This window comes from Diabrotica virgifera, chromosome 3 (assembly GCF_917563875.1).
Source record: "Diabrotica virgifera virgifera chromosome 3, PGI_DIABVI_V3a".
NCBI lineage: Eukaryota > Metazoa > Arthropoda > Insecta > Coleoptera > Chrysomelidae > Diabrotica > Diabrotica virgifera.
Window position 1 is genome coordinate 128,910,185 of NC_065445.1, and position 22,910 is coordinate 128,933,094.

The following is a 22,910-nucleotide window of genomic DNA, read 5'->3' on the forward strand; positions in this document are numbered from 1 at the left end:
GTTCATTAGAAATTTTTCAAATAAAGAAAAGTTTTTTGCATAAGAACTGACTGACTTATGACGAAAATAAATTCGCTCTCTGCTTTTTTCTTTTTGAAATGTAAAAATTGAACCCTCGTCGTTACAATACTAATTGAAACTAATATCTTCCCACTTGAAATTAACTTTATTTAGGTATAGTTGATACGATCCATGTGATTCGACGGGTTGGAATGCTTAGTTTAGAAAAAATAGTTGATCAAATCAAAAATGATATTATTATAATTAAAAAAAAAAAAAATGCATTTTTCTTAAATAAACCTAAAAGTATTCATGATAAAAAACAAAAAAATCAAAATTTTTAGTAAAAGATATTCTACAATTAATATTTGAAGAAATTTTCCATTCTATGAATACTTTTATATTTATTTAAGGAAAACGCACTTTTTTTAAATTCGAAAAATGTCATTTTTTGGTTAAGCATTCCAAACCGGTTAACTCACATGGATCGTATCAATTATAACTAAATAAAATTATTTTCAAGTGGAAAGCTATGCATTGCTATTAGGAGTGTAACGGCGAGGGTTTGATTTTTACATTTCAAAAGGATAAAAGCAGAGGGCGACTTTATTTTCGTCACAAGTCAGTCAGTTCTTACGCAAAATACTTTTTTAAGGGTTTATTTGAAAGCAGTTTTATTGTGCTTTAAAATATGTCTTTTAATTTTTCCCAAAAAATTGCACCACATTCGAGTTATTTGAGATTAAAGTTTCTCCATTTCGATGTTCTTCGAAAATATCCATCAATTAAAGAGCAATACAGTCGGAAAAATTAAAGAATACCCATGAACGATCACATCAATCACTAATTTTGTATTTGCTGTCTTTTTCTATAGATAACACACATTTTTCTATAGAACGTTTGTTATAGATAAAAAAAGAGCAAATACAAAATAAGTGATTGGTGTGATCGTTCATGGGTATTCTTTCATTTTTTCGACTGTAACTCAGTCGTTATTGGGTTTACATAGGTCTTTCAGACGCGAATCTCTTTGTTTTTTATTAGCTATAATTTTGTTTTTAATGGTTTTTTCTATAAAATTAATTTTTTTTAAGTTATTTATGAAAAACAGTTATAAAACCTGAGTGTTTTCAATGAAAAATGCATAGTTTCAATCGCAAATAACTTGGAAAGTGTCAATTTTGCAAAAAAAACTTATGGAACAAAATTTACTTAGAATTGATCACTCTATCGATTTCCATAGTTATTTTGTTTATAAAATTTTCATCCCATAGATGGGGTTGTTTTCATCCCCAGAGCAAAAGCGCAGTTCGGCATAAGGTAGATTTTGACAAAGGTTATAATTAGGTACTACCTAAATCCAAATTTTCAAGGAAATCGACCTTGGTTCTCAAAATTCCACGAGAAAATGACTGTTGATTGGACTATTAGGTAATACTACAATCTGAAAAGGGAAATAATGAGATAGCAGTTGAACAGCACAGAGGAACTGCTTCATATGAGCAGGAACAAATGGAGAACATTAAGAGGAACATTAAATAGGCAAGCACCAGTAAGAGAATTCCTGAATAAGATAGGCACTTACAATGGAGACGTTATGTAGACTGCGATAAGAAACCATAAACTGCGATTGCGAGGCGCTGGGCAGCAAAAGATAATAACTATAATGAACAACAGAGAGGAGATGCAGGAATATTTAGAACACACCAAGAAAAATACCTGTACAAATGTTTACAGGTTACAAAAATTCTACACTGGATGTAGGAAACTACAATGGACAGCAAACACGGTAAGCTTCAGCTTCAGTGACATGGGAGATCTGTTTGGATCAGACGGGCTCAAAGAAAAGAATGTCGAGACCTATTAACACAAACTGAAAATCAAAAATAAGGGTATTCAGCCAGGGCATGCCTATGTATAGTAGAATTTCCAAGGTAAGTAATTAAAAATATTAAATTTAAATACAGATTTACATAATATATATTAACATTTTGACAAACATTTGTTACACGCAAACTTGTGAATCTATCTGCATTTGAAAATAAAACTTTTATTTTTTACCATCTTCAAAACTTATTTTAATATTTCACACTTACTTTTCCTCATAGCTAATCCGTATCCTTTTTCATCAAGTTTTCCGTTTACTTGATAAAGATCGCACTTTCTTTGAGTTTCATATTGGATAGACTGATCTTCCATGAAAAATGCATAATGTCCTTTCTGTGCCATAGCCACTCCATCACTATTTTCGATAATTTTAATCTTGTCTTTGTCTTTTAATAATAACTGGTAAGCTTTCCCAAAATCACTATTTTCGTCTGCTAACCACTTGTCCTACAAATTATCGGTAAATAAAAACGGTTCAAGAATAGAGTAAATACTATTAGTAAATTATCACTTGTATATAAGTAGAGGTCACGTAAGAAATATTAAAAAATTATATTCATAATTGATATTGTCATACACATATAAATTTATATACATAAGTTTATAAAATAAAGCGCTCAGGGGGATTCATTGAGTCCTTTATTGTTCAACCTAATTATGGAGAAAATAATAAAAAGAGCAAGAACTAAAAAATGGGAGAAAAACAACTTAAAATAGTCTGGCCATGCAGACGATGCAACACTAATCTCTCAAAGTGAAGAAGATGATTTACAACGTATGCTGCACCAGTATATTATATCCGCCAAAAAATTTAACATATTAATTTCCCCAAAATGGAAAAATGCATGGCTATAATATCAAATCCAATAAGATATAAATTAGAGCTGGAGGGTCAGATAATAGAGCAAGTGATGGAGTTTAAATATCTAGGCATCACACTAGGTAGCTACGGAACGCTCGAAACAGAAGTGTAAGACCAAGTGAATAGAGCAAACAGAGCAGCAGGTTGCCGAAATAACACAATATCGAGAAATAAAAATCCGGAAAAAAAATATGAAAGGCAGAATTTACAAAATAGTCAGCAGACCAATAATCACATACGCGGCAGAAACACGACCTGACACAGAGAGGATAAAAAGAATGCTCGAAACAGCGGAGATGAAAACCCTTCGAAAAATCGATGGTAAGACACTATTGGACAGAGATAGAAGTACATATATAACACTGAGATACAAGGTAGAGAACATTAATAACTGACTAAGAAACAGAAGAGTAGAATGGAATGACCACATAAGCCTAATGACAACAAATAGAGTAGAAGGACGGCAAGAGGCGATTCCCCAATAGGAAGACGTTTCTGTTTCAACTATCAGCACCTCAGCATCATTATCGACTTGTTTGAAAAAAATACAAAAATCTTTCCTTCGCTACTGTTAGTGCTACATTATTTCTTATTGTATCCGTCCACCTTATTTTTAAAATGCGATGGTAGCACCATATCTCAAAGGCTTTAATGTTTTTTACTGTTTTGTTTTAGACATAGACCGAGATGTAAATCACAGTAGCCACTTAAAATTTTTTAAAAAATTTGTTAAATAAACATTAATTTGTGGTGCTACGCGCAGGACAGCGGATACGTTTGCTCTGATTGGGCATTCCAATGACCTTTGATAATGATTGATATTTAAACAATATTTCACAAACAATAATCAAATTAGTTTGATTTTTGTGGAATTAAAATATTAAAATACAACAGAATATAGAGTAAGAAAATAATCTATTAGATAAAGATTGGAAGACATTTTGGTGGAAATCAACTTGTGTGAATTGAACACCGCTGTCCTGCGCGTAGCACCAAAAATTAATGTTTATTTAAATAAATTCCTGACGACGTCGTAGTTAACCGATTTTAATTTTGAAAATCAAAAATGAAAGGTAGAGTATTTTTCTATACTCAAAAAAATTTCTAATTGGCTATCTGCTTTATTTTCAGTCCTGCGACATTTTGAAAAAATGAATTTTTTTGCCAAAGCTGGATTGCAAAATTTATTTTGCAAAATCTGTTAAACCGATCTTAACGAAATTTACAGTATTGTTTTATTGTATCATAAAGTTTTTCTGGGTAAAACAAGAAGGAACTAAAAAAAATTCATAAAGAAAAACATCGAATTTTTCCTTAATTTTTTGACATTTGATTATTTAAACAATGTTCCGGGCCTTTTTGAGTGGTAGGATAACTCAATTATCATTGTATGAGTTAATTCCAAGCAATTTCTGCAAAAAAATATGAGTCACCTCTCAACGTCCATCCCAAAACAGATGCGCCCTGGACTAAAATATCTGCTAGACAATTCAACTGGATGTGTGGTTTGAATTTAAACATAAGAGAAGACGATATTCAGCCCTAAATATACCTATTTTCGATTATTTGTGTTATAATACATTGTTCGCTGCAGTTCCTCGTATTATCTTTTTTGATAATCGCTCGACAATATCACCGTCATATCTACTGAAACCAAAAGGTCTAAGAATGCGGCAGTCGATAAACGTACAAATATATCCACTAGATGCAAGTGATAAAAAATAGACTGTTCTATTCTATATTTTAGGCTCCGCCTCATCTGACCTATTTATGGTTCCATCTTTCATTATTCCACTGATTCTTTATTCCTTCTCTCCATTCTAAAGCTCCTCTTCCTCTCCTTCTTATTCTATTCCATGGAACATAGTTTAAGGTCTGCTTTGATCGTCGTTCATCTTTCATTCGCATTACATACTCGTACTCATACAAGCTGTTTGTATCTATTCTATCTACGGTATTATAAATCCTTCCTGTTCTTTTTCTTATTTCTTAATTTGGGACGTGATCAAGTCTGGATATCCGACACGCTCTTTTTAGATAGTACATTTCTACTATTTCCAGTTTTTTCTCCTCTTTCATCATAGTACGGGATCCGAATAGGAGATCGAAATGTACCCATCTGCTTGCCTGATGAAACATTATTTTTATAAAATTTCATACATAGACAAACACGAACAGCATGGGTTGCCTATCAAAATCGTGTCATAACTATCCTTAAGGAGGGGGGGCGTTGGGGTTGAAATCAATATTCCAAGCACATTTTTTTTTAAAGTATGGTAGAATTATTTTATATTTAAATTAAATAGTTATATTCAGTACAATTCATAGATTACTCAAGAAAAAATTCAAGAAAAAATACTGAAAAATAAGCCAACGGTGGCAAATTTTTAAAGGACATCTCAAAATATAATGAATTTTGCGGTGGACATCAGAACGCATCAATGGATCATGGTAAACAAAAAATTCAAAAAGATTTTATTAGCTGATGAGTTTCTCGAGGTAATGCTGTCGAGTTTTTTTAATTTGATCTAATTTTGACTTTTTGATATCACTCAGAAATCAAAACAACGATTTTTTTTTTGCAAAAAAGGGTTAAAATTAACATATTTATTATTGATAAACAAAAAATAAGCATACAACAAAAAATATCTCGACAGCATTACCTCAAGGAATGTGTAAAGAAAATATATACAAAATTCTAGGTGGGTCGGTAAAGTAGTTTTTGAGTTACAATGTCTACAGCCATTGAAAAAAGCAGTTTTAAGGAAAACGCGTTTAAGGTATTGTCAAGAATTATTTTCAGTTTCTTTTTTGTCTTTCGGATCGTAAAATGATGCACACCGGAATATCTTTTTGAATCGCGGAGTAATTTACTAAAGAAAATGAGAACAACTGTTGACCGTTGTTCACTACGTTCAAGCGCGCTGGCACGAACTTGCTGCAAAGCAGGGGAGGTAGGGAGATAGTGTTGAATAGCCCTTCCTTCGACTTGATTTGCAGCAGGTTTGCGCCAGCACGCTTAAACGTAGTGAATAACGGTCAACAGCTGTTCTCATTTTCTTTAGTAAATCACTCCGCGATTCAAAAAGATATTCTGGTGTCAAAATAAAAGTTGACAATACTTTAAGCGCGTTTTTCTCAAAACTGCTTTTTTCAGGCTGTAGACATTGTAACTCAAAAACTACTTGACCAGCTCACCTGGAATTTTGTATATATTTTTTTTAGACATTCCTTGAGGTAATGCTGTTGAGATATTTTTTGTTTTATGCATATTATTTGTTTAATTATAATAAATATGTTGATTTTCACCATTTTTTGCAAAAAAATTATTTGTTTAGATTTCTGAGCAATATCAAAAAGTCAAAATTAGATAAAACTAAAAAAAAACTTGACAGCGTTACCTCGAGAAACTCATAAGCTAATAAAACCTTTTTGAATTTTTTGTTTACCATGATCCAATGATGCGTTCTGATGTCCACCACAAAATTCATTATATTTTGAGGTGTCTTTTAAAAATTTGCCACCGTTTCCTTATTCAGTATTTTTCCTTGAATTTTTTCTTGAGTAATCTATGAATTGTACTGAATATGCCTATTTAATTTAAAAATCAAATAATTTTACCACACTTTAAAAAAATAATATGCTTGAAATGCTGATTTCAACCCCTACGGCCCCCTTAAGCATAGCTCTGACACGCTTTTGATAGGCAACCCATGCTGGTCGTGTTTGTCTATGTATGAAATTTATTTTAAAAAAATGTTTCATCCGGCAAGCAGATGGGCACCTTTCGAACTCCTATTTAGATCTTAGACTATCATCATTTGCCAAGATTCAGATCCGTACTTCGAAATGGGTGTGACAACCGACTTGTAGACCGTAGAGTGTCACTTTTATTGGTGTTTGCTATTTGTACCACATTTCAGCATTGTAGTGTTTTTTGATAGATGTGTCATTTCGATGTTCCTTCCTTCGTTATTACTGTCCCTAGTATTTAAATTATTCACATTTTTTTTATATCTCTAACCTTGAGTTGTGCGTCTCTTTGTCTTTTATTCTATAATATTTTAAGAGTGGATATATAAAATGGGACAAGTGACAAAAAATCAATATTTTTGTTATTTTCATTATAATGGTCTATGCAACAATACCGCTAACCTGTATTATGGGCCAAGTGATAGTTGCATTGGAAACAGCTCTAAATAAATTCAAGAGTTAGCATCTGTCGTTAAGTATAATGTTCCGTTTCCTGATAAAAACTCATTTTTCTCGATTGTGTATTTTTGTCACTTGGCTCGTTATATATCTCCACTCTTCATTTAGTTGTGTTTACTTGCTTCCAACTTTTATTACCATTTCTGTGCATTTTTTGTTCCAGTTTAATGCTTCCCGAATGTAGTTTTGCATAGAGTTGAGAACATCCTTGTCTTAACACGTTGACGGACAGAACGTATATAGACGCCTAATTTCCATTGATGTAATATGACACAACGTCTATAGACAGCATTTTTAATATAACGAGTTGAGACCAAAAATCGGTGTCACAAAATGTCACATTACATCTACAGATCCATGTGAAATGTGACACGATGTCCATGGTCATCGTCCACATGTTTAAAAATTTTTTAAAAACTCATTGTTTCCAAAAACTATAAGCGCTAAAAGAAATTCAGCAATTTCTGTATTCTACTTTGCAAAATATATATAGTGTCACACCATTTGCTTATACATTTGACGCAATGTCCGTCAACGTGTTAAGCATTTTGTGACAGTAAATGCATCTGAAATTTCATTCTTCATTTTAACGGTACTTTTTGCATTTATGTACATGTTCCCTATTATAGCGTTGATGTATATATTAGTTATGTCTACCTTAGTCAATATTTCAGATAATATTTTAAAGTGAACTGTATCATAGGCCTTCTCTAAGTCAACGAACACTAAATGAATCGGCAAGTTTATGGCCGTTCTCTTCGCTATAATTTGTTAAAGTACAAATAACTATATTATCAGCGCAAGATCTACCAGCATGAAATCTACTCATATCTTCTATTTCCTCGTATTAGTTTTCGATTCGTTATTTTATCAATCAGCAATACAACCTTCCCAATGAGCTAATAAGGCTTATAGCTATGTAAATTTTACAGTTCTTTTTTAAATAATTTATCAAAAACTGGCAACCTTACCCTAAAGAATGTTTCTGTTGCTCCACCAGCTTTCGCACCGATAGTTATTTTCTTTAACCCTGCGTTTTCTACAAGTTCGTGCAAGTTATTAAAGTGCGGGTCCGGTTTTTCAGTTGTTAAAAACGCAGCCAAATTTGCAGTGTAGGATGATACCATCAACAATGTGAAGAACCACCACATGCCAGCAATCATTCTTGTGGAAATAGATCTAAAACGTAAAAGCATTTTTATTATGTTTCTGATTACTTCTAGTAGCATCCAACAAATGGGTCAACAAAAACTCTCTGGTTAGAAATCGTTTCAAAACTAAAAGCTAGGTACCTATTATTTTCGTGACTACTTATAGACGGAGACGCAGCGCTGAAAAATCTATTTGAATTTACTAAAGCTAGATTTTTCACAGTTGATTACTGTGAGTGTGTAGAGAAACATACTGCGGTCGGTCAAGCGAAACGTAGAACAGGGGTTACTGAGAGGGTATCAAAGTTGCTTTATTTCCATTTACTAAGGCTGAAAATCAGTACACACATTCTAAATTAAATATAAATAAAAGTTATTATAGTCGGTCAGCTGTATGACGGGACAGAGCCGGTCGGTCGGCCCCAATAGTCGATTGAGGAAATGAAGCATTTTGGCTCGAAATTTTTTCGTCCAGCATGGATTTACTTGAAATTTTCACAGAAGGCAGGAAATAGTCCAAGGATCATTTTCTCCAAAATTAGCCATTTTAAATAAGTCAAACTCCTTAAGTGTATTGATAATATAAATATAAAAGGAACTACAGAAAGGTGAAGACCAATTTTGAATTAGGAAGGTAGTTAGGGGGTTGTTTTCACTGATTTTTTCGTAGAGAAAAGCAGGTACCGACATTTTTTTTATTATAAGTTGCTCAATTTTCATGCTAGAAACTTTTTATTATTTTTTTTGAAAGGACTAATTTTTTTTTTTTTTTACTTAAGCCGTCCTCTTGTACCTTACGGTGTCGAGGTAAGTGGAGAAATGAGACGTCTCCATGCCTTTCGGTCGGTAGCTAGTCTTTCTGCTTCTCTCCACCCAATATTTCTTTTTCCGCAAGCCTTTCCAATATTTGCATTCCACGTTCTTGCTGGCCTGCCTCTTCTTCGTTTGTTGTCAGATGCCGCTTTCCATACCCTCTTTACAGTTCTACCTTCACTCATTCTCGCCATATGTCCGAACCACGATAACTGTTTCGTTTCAAGTCTGTCTAAGGTCCTTCCAACACCGCACCTTTCACGTATGTCTTCATTTCTTATACGATCACGTCTGGTCACCCCGGATACCGCACGTAAATATCGCATTTCGCATGCTTGGATTTTACTACGGATGTTGTCGTTCACTGTCCACGTTTCACTACCGTAGAGTAGCACCGGCTCGTATACGGTTTGAAATACTTTCATTTTTGTTTTCAGGCTTACTTCTTTCTTCCTAATAAAACTTTTATTTAGTGCATAGTATAATTTTGTTGCACTCATTACCCTGCTGTTTATTTCTGGTTCTATATTTCCTTGCCCATTCATTGTTGATCCTAGATACTTGAAGTCCTCAACTTGTGTAATGGTCTCATTATTCAACTTAACTTTTATATTTTCTTGTGTTTTCGATATTACTAAAGCTTCTGTTTTTTCAATATTTATTCTCATCCCAAATTTCTTAAAGGCTTCATTCCAAACATTCACATTTACTTGCAAGTCTTTTTCTGATTTTGCCACAATAACCAGGTCATCGGCATATATCAACTCTGACACGCAAACTTGTCGAAGTTTATACACCCCAACCCTAGTTCTTTTTACCTTACCCCTGCATTCTTTTGCAATTTCGTCCATTAGAGTGATAAATAACACAGGACTCAGAACACCACCTTGTCTTACACCTGTCCATGTGTAGAATTCAAGAGATGAGCAATTGTTCGTTCTTACATTATTACGTGTACATTTATATATACTCTTTATTGCTTGGATTAACTTCGGTTTCACATTTCTACGGTTTAATATTTCCCAGATCTTGTTACGTGGCGCCCGATCAAATGCTTTTTCCAAGTCCACAAAACAGAGATACAACTTACTGTTATGCTCTAGGGCTTTTTCTGATAACTGTCTCACCGTGAATATGAGATCGGTTGTACCTCGCCCTGGCCTTAAGCCGCATTGGCTGTCATCCAGTGTGGCCTCGATCTTTTCTCGCAGCTTTTTCTCTAGTATTATTTCGTAGATTTTACTAGCAACTACCAACAATGATATTCCTCTATAGTTAGAACACTTATGTTTATCGCCTTTTTTGTGTAATGGTAGAATAGTTGCAAGCGTCCAATCTCTAGGTATGCATCCAGTACGCCAACAGCTCCTTATGATCTTCCATAGTAATTGTAGTCCTTCTCCTTCCATATATTTAATTAGCTCAGCCTTAATATTATCGTGTCCTGCAGCCTTGCCATTTTTTAATTTTAAAATTGCTTCCCTGTATTCTTCGTATGTTATGTCATCATCATCTTGTTGTTCATTTAAATTGTACTCCTCCCTGTCATTCTCTATTTCGTTGTTGTCTCCCATTAATAACTCCATAAAATGTTCTCGCCATCTTTCGGTAATCTCTTCATTTTTTAATAATATGTTACCATCTTTGTCCTCTAAACCTGTTAATCCGTTTGATTTTTTTTGTCTTAGATTTTTTAAAGTCCTATAAAGCAGCTTCGCATTCCCCTTACTATCACTTTCCATTTTATTTCCAAATTCTTCCCATTGTCGATTCTTAGCTTCTTTAATTTTATTTTTAACCAGTATTCTCTGTTCCTTATATTCTTGATAATTACTTTCACTTTTATTGCTTATATACTTTTTTCACAATTTTTTCTTCTTCGAAACTTCCAATTTTATGTCATTATTCCACCAAGCTGTACCTTTCAGATATCTTCCTTTCGTTACCCCACATACTTTACTCCCAGTTGCGTACACCAGCTCCTTAAAAATGTTCCATAATATTTCTATATCCTCCTCATTTTTCCAATTTGTTTTTCGTATTTCTTCATTTAATTTACGACAGTATTCTTTCCTAATATTTTCAGACTGAAGTTTGTATACTTTAATACTTGGTTGTTCGTAGCGATTTTCTTCATTTTTAATATTAAATGCCTGTTCTCTCCTTGTCTTTACTTTAGTTTCAACGAGAAAATGATCCGAGCTGATCTCATAGCCTCTTTTAACACGCACGTCCGCTATTTCATTTTTGTATCTGTTCTGTACTAATACTAGGTCAATAACGGATTTTTCGTTCCGCGAATCCATCACTCGTGTGTATTTATGAATCTCCTTGTGTTGAAAAAATGTGTTACTAACTTGCATATCATTCATGATGCAAAACTCGATGACTCTTTGTCCATTATTATTCCTGACCATTTCTCCATATGGTCCTATAGGGTAGTCATATTCATTGCTTGACCCCACTCGCCCATTAAAATCACCTACTATTATGACCTTATGATTTATTTGGTCCATTTCGTCCTGCAATTGTTCCCAGAAGCTATCTTTGAGTTCCTTGGCTTCATTTTCCGATGGTCCATACCCAACAATAATTGTTGTCTTCTCGTTTTTACTCATATCTATTCTAAGGAGTCTTTCCGAAATATTTTTCCATCTAGTGATATTTTTATGCTCATTTCTGTGAACCATTAGGGCAACTCCTGCCCTCGCACGTTCTGACTCATTAACACCTCCAAAAATCATGTAGTGCTCATTTCTCATTTTAATACATCCACTACCTTTTCTCTTTGTTTCAGTTAATGCTAAAAAATCCATTTTTGTGTTTTCAAACTCATCAATAAGTTCCTCTTCTTTACCATTTAGACTTTGTATATTCCACTACCCAATTTTCAAATACTTATTTTGTTTTTCATTTTTTGCATTCATAGTTCTTTCATTGTCTGTATTTTTACGGTTTAGTTTTTGCATATTTTTGTCAAGACTCGCATCGATTTTGTTATATTCTCTCATGTCCATAATCTGTGCCATGTTCGTATCCATATCCATCCTCGAATTTGCATTAACTAGTAGTTTTTTAAACCAGTTGCTGCTACATTATCTCTGACTATTTCTATATTATTCGTACTATGGTTCCATCTCCATTTGGTGTCTTCAATAACGATAAAACCATAACCCATTTTTATTCTTTTGCCATTTGCCTTTTCTTTTGCTGCTATATGTCTAAGATTTTTCTGCATATCAATCTCTTTAAGTGTTAAATCGCATTCAATGTATACGCGGTGTTGTCTATAACTTCTAAGATTACTTTTTGCTTTTAGTACTCTTAGTTTGTCTTCAAACTTACTAAACTCAATAATGCACATATTGTCGTTGATCTTTTGTACCTTATTTAACTCTGCCATTATTCGTAGCTCTTTATTTAAAAAGTTTCCTATTTCATTCTTAAGCTGTTCCATATCAGACGTACTTATTGGCAAACCCTTCATTATTAAATTATTTTTCTTTCTTTCTTTTTGGCAGATTTCTAAAGTTAGCTCTAATTTATTATTATTTACCATTATTTACCATCCATTTTTTGTTTCATACTCATTGTTTAATATATATAGCTGTGTAACAGCGTAGCAAGAGGCTGCGTGCTAGACATGACATGGCTAACTTCAAGCCAGTCAACATGGTTGTCACTTGTATGATTTATTGTATGTAAGATGTTTAGTAAGTTTTATAAAAATATATAAGTTTACTCAGTACTATGATTGTTTGACTTATAACCCATTAAATAAAGTAGTTTAAACATGGCGCAGTCAAACAGCTAGTTGGGTTACAGTTTACAGTCGAAAAGCTAAATTTATAGCAACTTGTACACGAGGTACCATACATAACCTACAATGGCAGTGATGGGAATAAATGTAAAATTACCACCAGATTTTGACCTGCAGGATCAAAATGCTGCAAGCGAATGGAAGTTCTGGAAGACTAGTTTCGAAGATTATTTACTAGCAACGGGACAAGACCAGTCAGCAGATAAAATGAAAATGTCAATTTTAAGAAATATAATTGGGGCTGAGTCTGCCAAAATTATGTCCACATTCGAGATTCCCGAAGCCGAAAATAACAAGTATGACTTGATGATATCACTAATCGATAAGTATGTTAATCCAAGGATGAATGAATCATTTGAAAGATACAATTTTATCATGAGGGTCCAGAAAGAAGGAGAGTCGTTTGAGCAGTTTCTTACTAGTTGTAGACATTTGATTCGAACATGTAATTATAATGAAATTGATCCAGAACAAACAGCCGAAGATAAAGCTCTGAGAGACAAAATATTAATGGGCATCAGAGATCCAGTTACTAGAGAAGCTCTATTGAGAGTGGACAAACTTACCCTACAAAAAGCCATCGAATTTTGTAGAACTAGTGAACAAAGTAAGAACCAAAATTTGAAATTTCATACCGAAAGAAAAGATGTAGACATAGGAGAAGTTCGTAAAGATAGGTACCAGGGCCATAGAAATTATAATAACTCTAGAAGTAAAGCGAATACCAATGAAAAATTCAAGTGTAAAAGATGTCAATCAACTCATGGGGCCAGAGAATGTCCAGCGTATGGAAAGAAATGTAAGAAATATGGGCTTTTAAACCATTTTGCAAAGTCGTGTAGAGTGAAGAATATTGATGTCATAGATGAAGATAGCAGTGATGGATCAGCTGATAGTTTTGTAGGAAATGTCAATAAAGTATACCAAAATGTAAGTAGTCAAAATATTTGGGATGAAATTATAGAAATTGAAAACAAGAGAATTAAAGTAAAACTTGACACAGGTGCAGATGTAAGTATAATTCCATTAAAAATTTTTAAGAAAATTGATAAACAACTTAAAATTAGGGATAATCATTATGTACTGAAAGGGTTTGAGGGTACTCAGGCTAAAACAATGGGTGTCGTAAATTTATTTTGTAAACATAAAAATAAGTATGTTTACGAGGATTTTACAATTATTAATGGGGCAACTCGAGTTCTTTTAAGTGGTAAATTATGTATTGATTTGGGGTTAGTTAAACGAATCAACAATATTGAGAGTTGTGGTACTTTAGAATTAGCAGAAAGGGATAAATTTATAAACCTTAACCCTGAAGTTTTTAGAGGTCATGGTAAATTTTGTGGTAAACATAGGATCACTACAGTAGACAATTTTGAGCCAGTAAGTTACCCACCTGTAAATGTACCTGTCGCAATTAGAGATAATTTAAAAAATGAATTAGATAGGTTGACAAAAAGAGGGGCAATTGTCAAAGTTAACGAAATTGACCCCAGGGCAAGCATAAACCGCATTGTTATTGTGGAAAAGCAAAATGGTAAGTTACGTTTATGCTTAGACCCATTAGATCTAAACAAACAAATAGTCCGCAAACCAAGAGTAGTACATAAATTGGAAGATGTTTGTGCACAAATGATAGGTAAAAAGATATTTTCTGTATTTGATCTCTCTGAAGGGTATCATCATTTAGAACTTGACGAGACATCATCATGGAAATGCTGTTTTGCAACTTCTTATGGAATTTTCAGATATAAAGTATTGCCATATGGATTATCAAATTCCCAAGATCTGTTTCAAGAAGTAGTAGAAGATAAATTTAAAGGTATAGAGAATTTATTGATTTGTCATGATGATATGATTGTTATGGGAACAACAAAAGAAGAACATGATACAACTGTTAAAAAAGTGTTAGAAAGGGCTAAAGAAGTAGGAGCAAAGTTTAATGGGGACAAATTTCAATATTGTCAAGAAGAGGTCAGATTTATGGGTCAAGTTTTTTCACATAAAGGGATGCAAATAGATCCTGACAGAGTGGAATCACTTTGTAAACTTGAAAAACCAAATAGTAAAGTAGAATTACAAAGAATTTTGGGCGCATTTAATTACGTTAGACGGTACATTCCGAACATGGCTGAACATATTCAACCTCTTTGTCAATTACTTAAAAATAATGTAGAATGGGTGTGGCTCCCGTCACATCAAAAATGTTTTGATAATTTAAAGAACATAATTTGTAAATCACCAGCGTTAGTCCCTTATGATCCTAATCAAAAAATTATTTTACAATGTGATGCATCTAAAAATGGTTTAGGTGTTTGTATGTTCCAGAAATATGATTCTATTTTAAAATTAGTAGCTTGTGCATCACGAAATATGAATGATAGTGAAATAAATTATAGTCAGACTGAGAAGGAACTATTGGCAATTTATTATGCTACTCAAAAATTTCACAATTTTATTTATAATTTTGATGTTGACGTTCAATCAGATCACAAACCTATAATCTCCATTATGAAGAAGCCAATTTCCAAAATTGGATCAGTTAGACTCCAACGTTTAAGGCTTAAACTTCTCAAGTACAGATTAAATGTATATTTTGTTCCTGGGAAAGACATACATTTTGCTGATATGCTATCTAGGTCCAGTTTAAATATAGAGACACATGACCCAGAAATGTTTGAAATGGTCCACTCAGTGAGTAAACATTTACCTATGAGCCAGGAAAAGCAATCTGAGTTAAGACTAGCTACTAGCCAGGATGAGGCATTAGCAGTAATTTTTGATTTTTATTATAATGGGTGGCCAAAAGAAAAAAATGTTCCTCAAGTGTGTAAAAAGTACTATGGTATAAGAGATTCACTGTATTTTGAAGCTGGCATCGCATTTATTGATGACAAAATAATTATTCCGAAAAAACTTAGGCTTGACATGATAAAATTGCTTCACAAAGGCCATATAGGAGTCAGTAAAACTATAAACAAAGCCAGGAGTATATATTATTGGCCAGGACTTAATGATGATGTGACAAACTATATAAAAAAATGCAGGATATGTGAGAAATACAGACCAAATAATTTTAAAGAACCAATGATGCCTCATGACATTCCCAGACTAAGATTCAATAAAGTTGGTACAGACATTTTAGAGTATGGTTCAAAAGCATATTTAGTAATTGTAGACTATTTTTCGCATTGGTTGGACATTTCAATATTAAAAGATAAAACCTCCAGTTCAGTAATCAACTCATTTCAAGATACTTTTAGTAGATTTGGATATCCAGAAATTTTAATTGCAGATAATCTACCATTTACTTCGGTAAAATGTAAAAATTATTATAGAGAAAAAGACATTACAATTATGACATGCACTCCACATTACCACCAGAGTAATGGACTTGCAGAAAAAGCAGTCAATATAAGCAAACAAATTTTAAGAAAGAGTAATGAGGAAAATGTTGATTTTAGAGATTTGGTGATGGAATATAATAATACCTGCATAATAAATCTTGATGCATCTCCAGCTCAAATTTTACAGAGCAGGATCCTGAGAGGACAATTACCAACTACAGCTAATAAATTAGAACCTACAATCCAGAAACAAGTATATAAGAATTTATGCAAAGAAAAAGAGAAATTACAAGTACGTTATGATAAGACAGCACGAAGAAAACCAGTAGAGTTTAGAAAGGGAGATAGGGTAGTAATAAGAAGTTCAAAAGATAATTATTGGCGTAAAGCAATTGTGTTAGAAAAGGCCAATGAACCTAGATCATATTGGGTGAAAAAAGAAGATAACAATAAAATTATTAGACGGAATTCACACCAAATGAAACATTCATACACCACAACACTTGAAAAAGAACTCATTTTAGAACCCGAGTTGTACCCTGATATTCAGTCACAAAGTGTTCATAAAGATACCACTCACATTAACGTAAATGATAGTGTTAATAAAACCATTAGTTGCCCAAGCCCAAATGTAAAATCAGTACCTACATTGAGTCATAAAGTCAACCCAAATATTGAGACTTCTAACAGTTATAAGACGAGAGTTGGTCGTAATATAAAGACCCCTTATAGATATCGATCTTAGGGGGAAGGTGTTTAATATATATAGCTGTGTAACAGCGTAGCAAGGGGCTGCGTGCTAGACATGACATGGCTAACTTCAAGCCAGTCAACATGGTTGTCACTTGTATGATTTATTGTATGTAAGATGTTTAGTAAGTTTTATAAAAATATATAAGTTTACTCAGTACTATGATTGTTTGACTTATAACCCATTAAATAAAGTAGTTTAAACACTCATCATTTCCTTTTTTAAATTTTCATTTTCTTGAATTATTTGTTTAATCTTTTCTTTGTACTCGCTATTCTCGTTTCTGAGTTCTTTCATTTCTCCTACCAACTCACCTACCATGTTTTTTATATCCTCTAGTTCCTTGTATCGGGAGATCGATATACTTTTCTGCTCTTACTAAAGATTCCGTCAAATTCATTTCCTTTCCTTTTACCATCCTCTGATAAATAAGTGTCGCTGCCGCTGTCAGTCATCTTAATTTCAATTACTATTATAATTAATTGTTTGACTGTATTTTACTGGTATTCCTATTTCTATCTGAATGTTGTTTGTTTTTATTTATAAAATAAATATATGTTTTGCAATCAATTTGCTATTTACAGTAAAGGTTTAATTCAAATTGTTTATGCACGAGGAATTTGACACCGATTTCAACTAGGTCAAATTTATAAAACCATTACTAATTAAAAAATCACTTACCGCTCGCAAAATGTTAAATCAAAATCCTTCTGTGTCCTTTGTACACAAACAACATTCACAACACTAAATAATCCTAACAATTTACATCACATATCTAAATGGTTTTCGTGGTAAAGCCCGAATCCGAGTTGTTTACCGCCGAGTCACATAAAATACGTGCGACCTCCTCGCTTGCTTCAACTCAACCTTTTCTATCAGGACTAATTGTATACTTGAAAAAAAAAAAGATTTTAAGTTTTCCTCGAAAAATGCAAATTTTTCCCATTATTTGGCTTTGAATATTTCAAATTGTGCATTTGACGAAAAAAGCTAACCTTTAACATGGCGTATCTCGGTTTGTATTGGTCTTAAAGATATTATAAGAAGAGTATTTGGTTTGTGTTACTAAAAGATACAATTTCGATATCTACAGTTTTTTGATTAAATGCATATTTTTCGAGGTATTCTCAAAAAACCCTCTAAAAAAGTCGATGTTTTCGTCGAAAAACTGTTATTTTCAAGCGCGAATAACTCGAAAAATATAAGTTTTACGAAGAAAATGTAAAAAATATTTTTTTTTTAGAATCACTTTTTACATCAAATTACATGGTTAAAATGTAATAAAAAATTCCCACCCCCGAGATGGGGTGGCAACCACCCCCAAGGTTTTAGCGAATGATAGCGACATGATATAGAAAATGATCCTTGGAGTATACCCTACCTTCTGTGAAAATTTCAAGTAAATCCATGCTGGACGAAAAAATTGCGAGCCAAAATGTTTCATTTCCTCAATCGAGTATTGGGGCCGACCGACCGGCTCTGTCCCGTCATACAGCTGACCGACTATAATAACTTCTATTTATATTTAATTTAGAATGTGTGTACTGATTTTCAGCCTTAGTAAATGGAAATAATTACCTTCGTAGGAAAGCAACTTTGATACCCTCTCAGTAACCCCTGTTCTACGTTTCACTTGACCGACCGCAGTATGTTTTTCTACACGCTCACAGTAATCAACTGTGAAAAATCTAGCTTTAGTAAATTCAAATAGATTTTTCAGCGCTGCCTCTTGGTCTATTATGTGCATTCATAAAGTGTGGAAACAATCTATTATCTCATGACTTAATTATTTTTAGAGTTAAAGCTCTGACAGGTCGATTTTTATTTGTAAATTATGATTTTTTTAGGTATATCCCATCATGGTGACGTCATCGATTTGAGCGTGATGACGTCATCGATGATTTTTTTAATGGGAATATGTGCCGTGTGGTAGCTCGTTTGGAAGGTGATTCAATTCTCTATTCAAAAAATAATTTTTGAATTAAATTAACTGCCGCAAAAAAAATATATAATTTATTTAACTAAAAATACGTTTTACTGTCAGAAAAGGGGAAAAATGTTTATTTGACAAATAGACATTGCTTTTCGCTTAAATTAAATGTGCAAACTGCCAAGAGGCAGGTGTGTGGCTGTTTGATATTTAGTTTAAGCGAAAAGCAATGTTTATTATGAAATAAACATTTGTTTTATATTATGTGGCATCAGTAAGATGTATTTTGAGTTAAATAAATTACCTTCAGTCCGTCTAACATACTTACCGTTGCACGTCATTATCTACGTTAAAGATCTAAGTTGACATAGTTGCCAAAGTATAAAAAAATCCTGAATCTATTTTAAATCAAATAGATCACATAAGTATTGCGAACGTGGAATATATAACAAAACAAATTAACATTCAATGTAAATACAGTCGAACCCGCTTATTGGAATAGCCTTCGTGCCAAGCATAAGTATTCCTATAACCAGGATATTCTAATAACCGATCATTAGTGGCGGCTAAAATCGTTTCGGGACCTCCAATTTCTATGCCTTAAACTGGGATATTCTTTTAAGCGGTATTCTAATAAGCGGGTTCGACTGTAAATAAAAACATTAGAAATAGAAAACAAGAATTAAGTTATATTCTTACCTTAAAGTAAATAGTAAAAGCAGTAAATATATTAAAACAAATACTTAGAGTAAAGAATAAAAACAAATCTAAAGTGTCAATACCGCAACTGTCAAATAAATGTTACCAATTTATGCCAAAATGTCACTTTCGTTCGATTACAGTTACAGTGTGTTCCGAACAAATGTACTTCATAAATACGCTTTATAATTCATTTATACGAATTAAAAGAAACATATTATTGTGTATTTCTTTAAGTTAACATTAATATAAATGATCAAATATTATTTCTACGCGTATATCATAAAATATGTCTAGTGGCTGTAATTCCAGTGTACTCGGCAAAATGATTCTAAAAAAGAACACACCTATCGCCTAAATATTTCGTGTTGGTATCATGTGACGTCACGGGCAATGACGCGGATGACGTGCAACGGTAAGTATATTAGGCGCAGTATACATTCTTCTTTTTGCGTCAATTATTTTAATTCAAACATTATTGATGACGTCATCACGCCCAAATCGATGACGTCACTATTATGGGATATACGTCAAAAAATTATAATTTAAAAATAAAAATTTTCCTGTGCGAGCTTTTTCTCTGAAAATAATTAAGTCATGAGATAATAGATCGTTTCCACACTTTATGAATGCTCTGTATTATAATGGCGTTAAAAAATATGAAGATTCTGAAGTAGAAGAACAAGCAGAATTTCGTACGGGTCTATCCACTGTTGAACACATTTCCTCCTTAACCCCGTTAATAGAAAAAAAGACGGCACGAAATAAAGAAATTCATGTGTTGCTCGTCGACCTACGGAAAGCCTACGATAGCGTTCCATTGAAGAAGCTGTGACAATTAATGGAAAGCACGAATATTAACATAAAATAAATAGAAGTCGTCAAAGTGCTATGGAATCAACCCAAAACAAAAATAAAAAGAGGGACACATATAACAACAGGATTCGTAACACCAAAGTAATTGAATCAAGGATGTTACCTGTCTTCCACTTAATTTAAAATATACCTCGAAAGTGCTTTAAAAAGATGGACACAACACAACACTATGGTATATATGCTCAGCTTTGCAGTTCATCAAGTAATAATGGCTCTAAAATAATGGTCCTAAAATTAACCGAAGAATGCGTATCAAGATGTGAATATAAAAAACTGAATATTTGTGCATTGGAGACAATCAAAAAGATCTCATATTAGACAACGTAGCCACGATAAAGTACTGCTACTACTACAAAAAATATCTAGGTATCAATATTTTGTACGACAGAACATTAGACAAAGCCATAAGAGAAAGAAATATGGCAGGTAGAAAATCCATCACAACAATATTTCATGGGACCAATCCATCAGAAAAGATAATAAAATAGGGTGACGAAACGTCCCGTAAAAACGAGATTGTCCCGTTTTTTAACGATTTGTCCCAGGGTCCCAAAAAGTCTCTCGGGACGCCTAAATGTCCCGTATTTGCGTTGGGTTGATTTTATGTATCTGACTATATTTCCTCTCTTTAATTTTTCTTCAATTTCTGAATTTGTTTTCATTCTTATTTCTCTCTCTCTTGTTACATTGTGGCCCAGTATTGTTCTCATTATTTTTCTTTCAAATTTCAGAAAGCTATCTTTCCCTTTCTTGTTCATCATCATTATCTCCATCCTATATCAATAGGTCTTATTAATATCTTATATAGACTTCATATTATACTAAGAGTCTTGCTTCTCAGCAGATTTCTATTAATTCCATATGTTTTTCTGCCTTTCAGAATTATTTCCTCTGTTCTTTCTTTTCCGGTTTTTAGAAGTGGATACAGTTTCAAATTTATGGTTCTGTGTTATTAGATATTTCTGAGTTGTTGTGTTATCGTTCCCTGTCGTCATGTACTTTGTTTTGTGCTGGTTTATCTCTAAGTCCTATTCTATTCGCTTCCTTATCTAATTTTCCAACTGCTTTTATAAGTATCATTTTTTAGTTGAAGTTGATCCGCAATAATGTTTTTGTTTTTTTTTGCAAAGATTGTCTTCATTATAATTACTATCAGATTAAATAGTGTCGGGGAGATATAATCACCTTGTTTCACGCCTTTGTTTACATTGATCTCCTTAGAAGTTGTTCCGTTGAAACTGATCCTTACTCTGGTGTTCTTTAGGCTCACTGTTAGCATATGTCTTAATTTCTCTGGGATTCCAACATTCTCTAGCTCATCCATCATTTTCGTCCGATTGATTGTATCAAAAGCTCTTTTAAAATCTACGAATACATATTAGATAAGTGCATTTCTCTGTTGTACTCTCTCGATTTTTGAATTATTTGCTCCACTGTATGTATGCAATTAATCGTCAACCTCCCTGGTCTGAACCCGTTCTGTTATTCTCGTAATATGCATTCACTTCTCCCGATCTCCTTTTTTACATATAGGTACTATAATACCTGAGTTCCAATTGTCTGGTAGTATGTTTTGTCCATATTTGTTGTAAAAGCTGGTTTATTTCTTTATGTAATTCTCTTCGTTCGTATTTTATTAATTCTACTGCTATTTCATCTTCTCCTGCTGCTTTTCCGTTTCATAGGTTTTTAATATTTGTTTTTGTACTTCTTCTTCTGTGAAAATTTATACTTCTTCGTTATCTTGTACGGCGTTACTTCTTCATCGCAGTGTGTTTTCTTCATAGTGAATAGCATTTTTTCGTAAAATTCTTTCCATATTAATATTCTGCTGATCTGTTTGTCTTCCTATACGGTTTCTCCCTTGTGATTTTTTAGTCCTCTTGTTTTAATGCTGGGGGTATTTTTTGTTGCTCTGACTTTTTTGTAAAATTGTTTTATTTTATGTTTTCTGTTTTTCCAATATCCTTCAACGAAACCAATCATTTTTTCTTCTTTTTATTCGTTGAGATGGCTTTGTTTCTCGCTATTTTGTATTCTTCCCTGTTTTGTTCTGACGGGTTGTTGATCCATGTCATTCTGGCGGAGTTTATTGTGATCTGTCTGTTTCGCAATCTTGATCGTACGTAAATTACATTTTCAAAGCTAAATGAAAAGGATTTATAGGTCCCAAATTAGCTAAAAGACCATGTTTCAATCGCCCCTCTCAGTTTGGGTACCGCCTCGAACCTTCCTTGGCAGAGGCGCACTTAGGAAGGGTTTGCGGTTTAAACCCCCTTTCCCCCAGGGCATTTGAAACAGTAGGAAAATGTAACTTTTCTTTCACAAACAATACAAAAAAATGTAGATGACCAAGGCAACCACCCCCCCCCCCCAGAGAAAAATTCTATGTGCGCTACTGTTCCTTGGATGTGTCCCGTTTTTTCAGGTTTATGATTTGGTCACCCTGTAATAAAAGGAGGATATAAATATATGATCTTTGATGTGACTCATATATGATCTTTAGAGAGCAGAATATATGCAAAGTGCATATAGATGCATATATTGCATATTTTCAGACAA

The 22,910-nt window shown here is 33.2% G+C and overlaps 1 protein-coding gene across 1 annotated transcript in view; it reads right to left on the reverse strand.

Annotated features, from left to right (window-relative positions):
- The window catches only part of LOC114339210 (glutamate receptor ionotropic, kainate 2-like), a 192,667-nt gene that overhangs the window by 53,976 nt on the left and 115,781 nt on the right, over positions 1–22,910 (reverse strand). Inside the window, exons 10-11 of the mRNA XM_050645520.1 lie at positions 7,933–8,140; positions 2,097–2,334 (exon numbers count right to left, since the gene is read on the reverse strand). Coding sequence (XP_050501477.1) covers positions 2,097–2,334; positions 7,933–8,140 — 446 coding nt within the window. The remainder of the gene's footprint in view (positions 1–2,096; positions 2,335–7,932; positions 8,141–22,910) is intronic.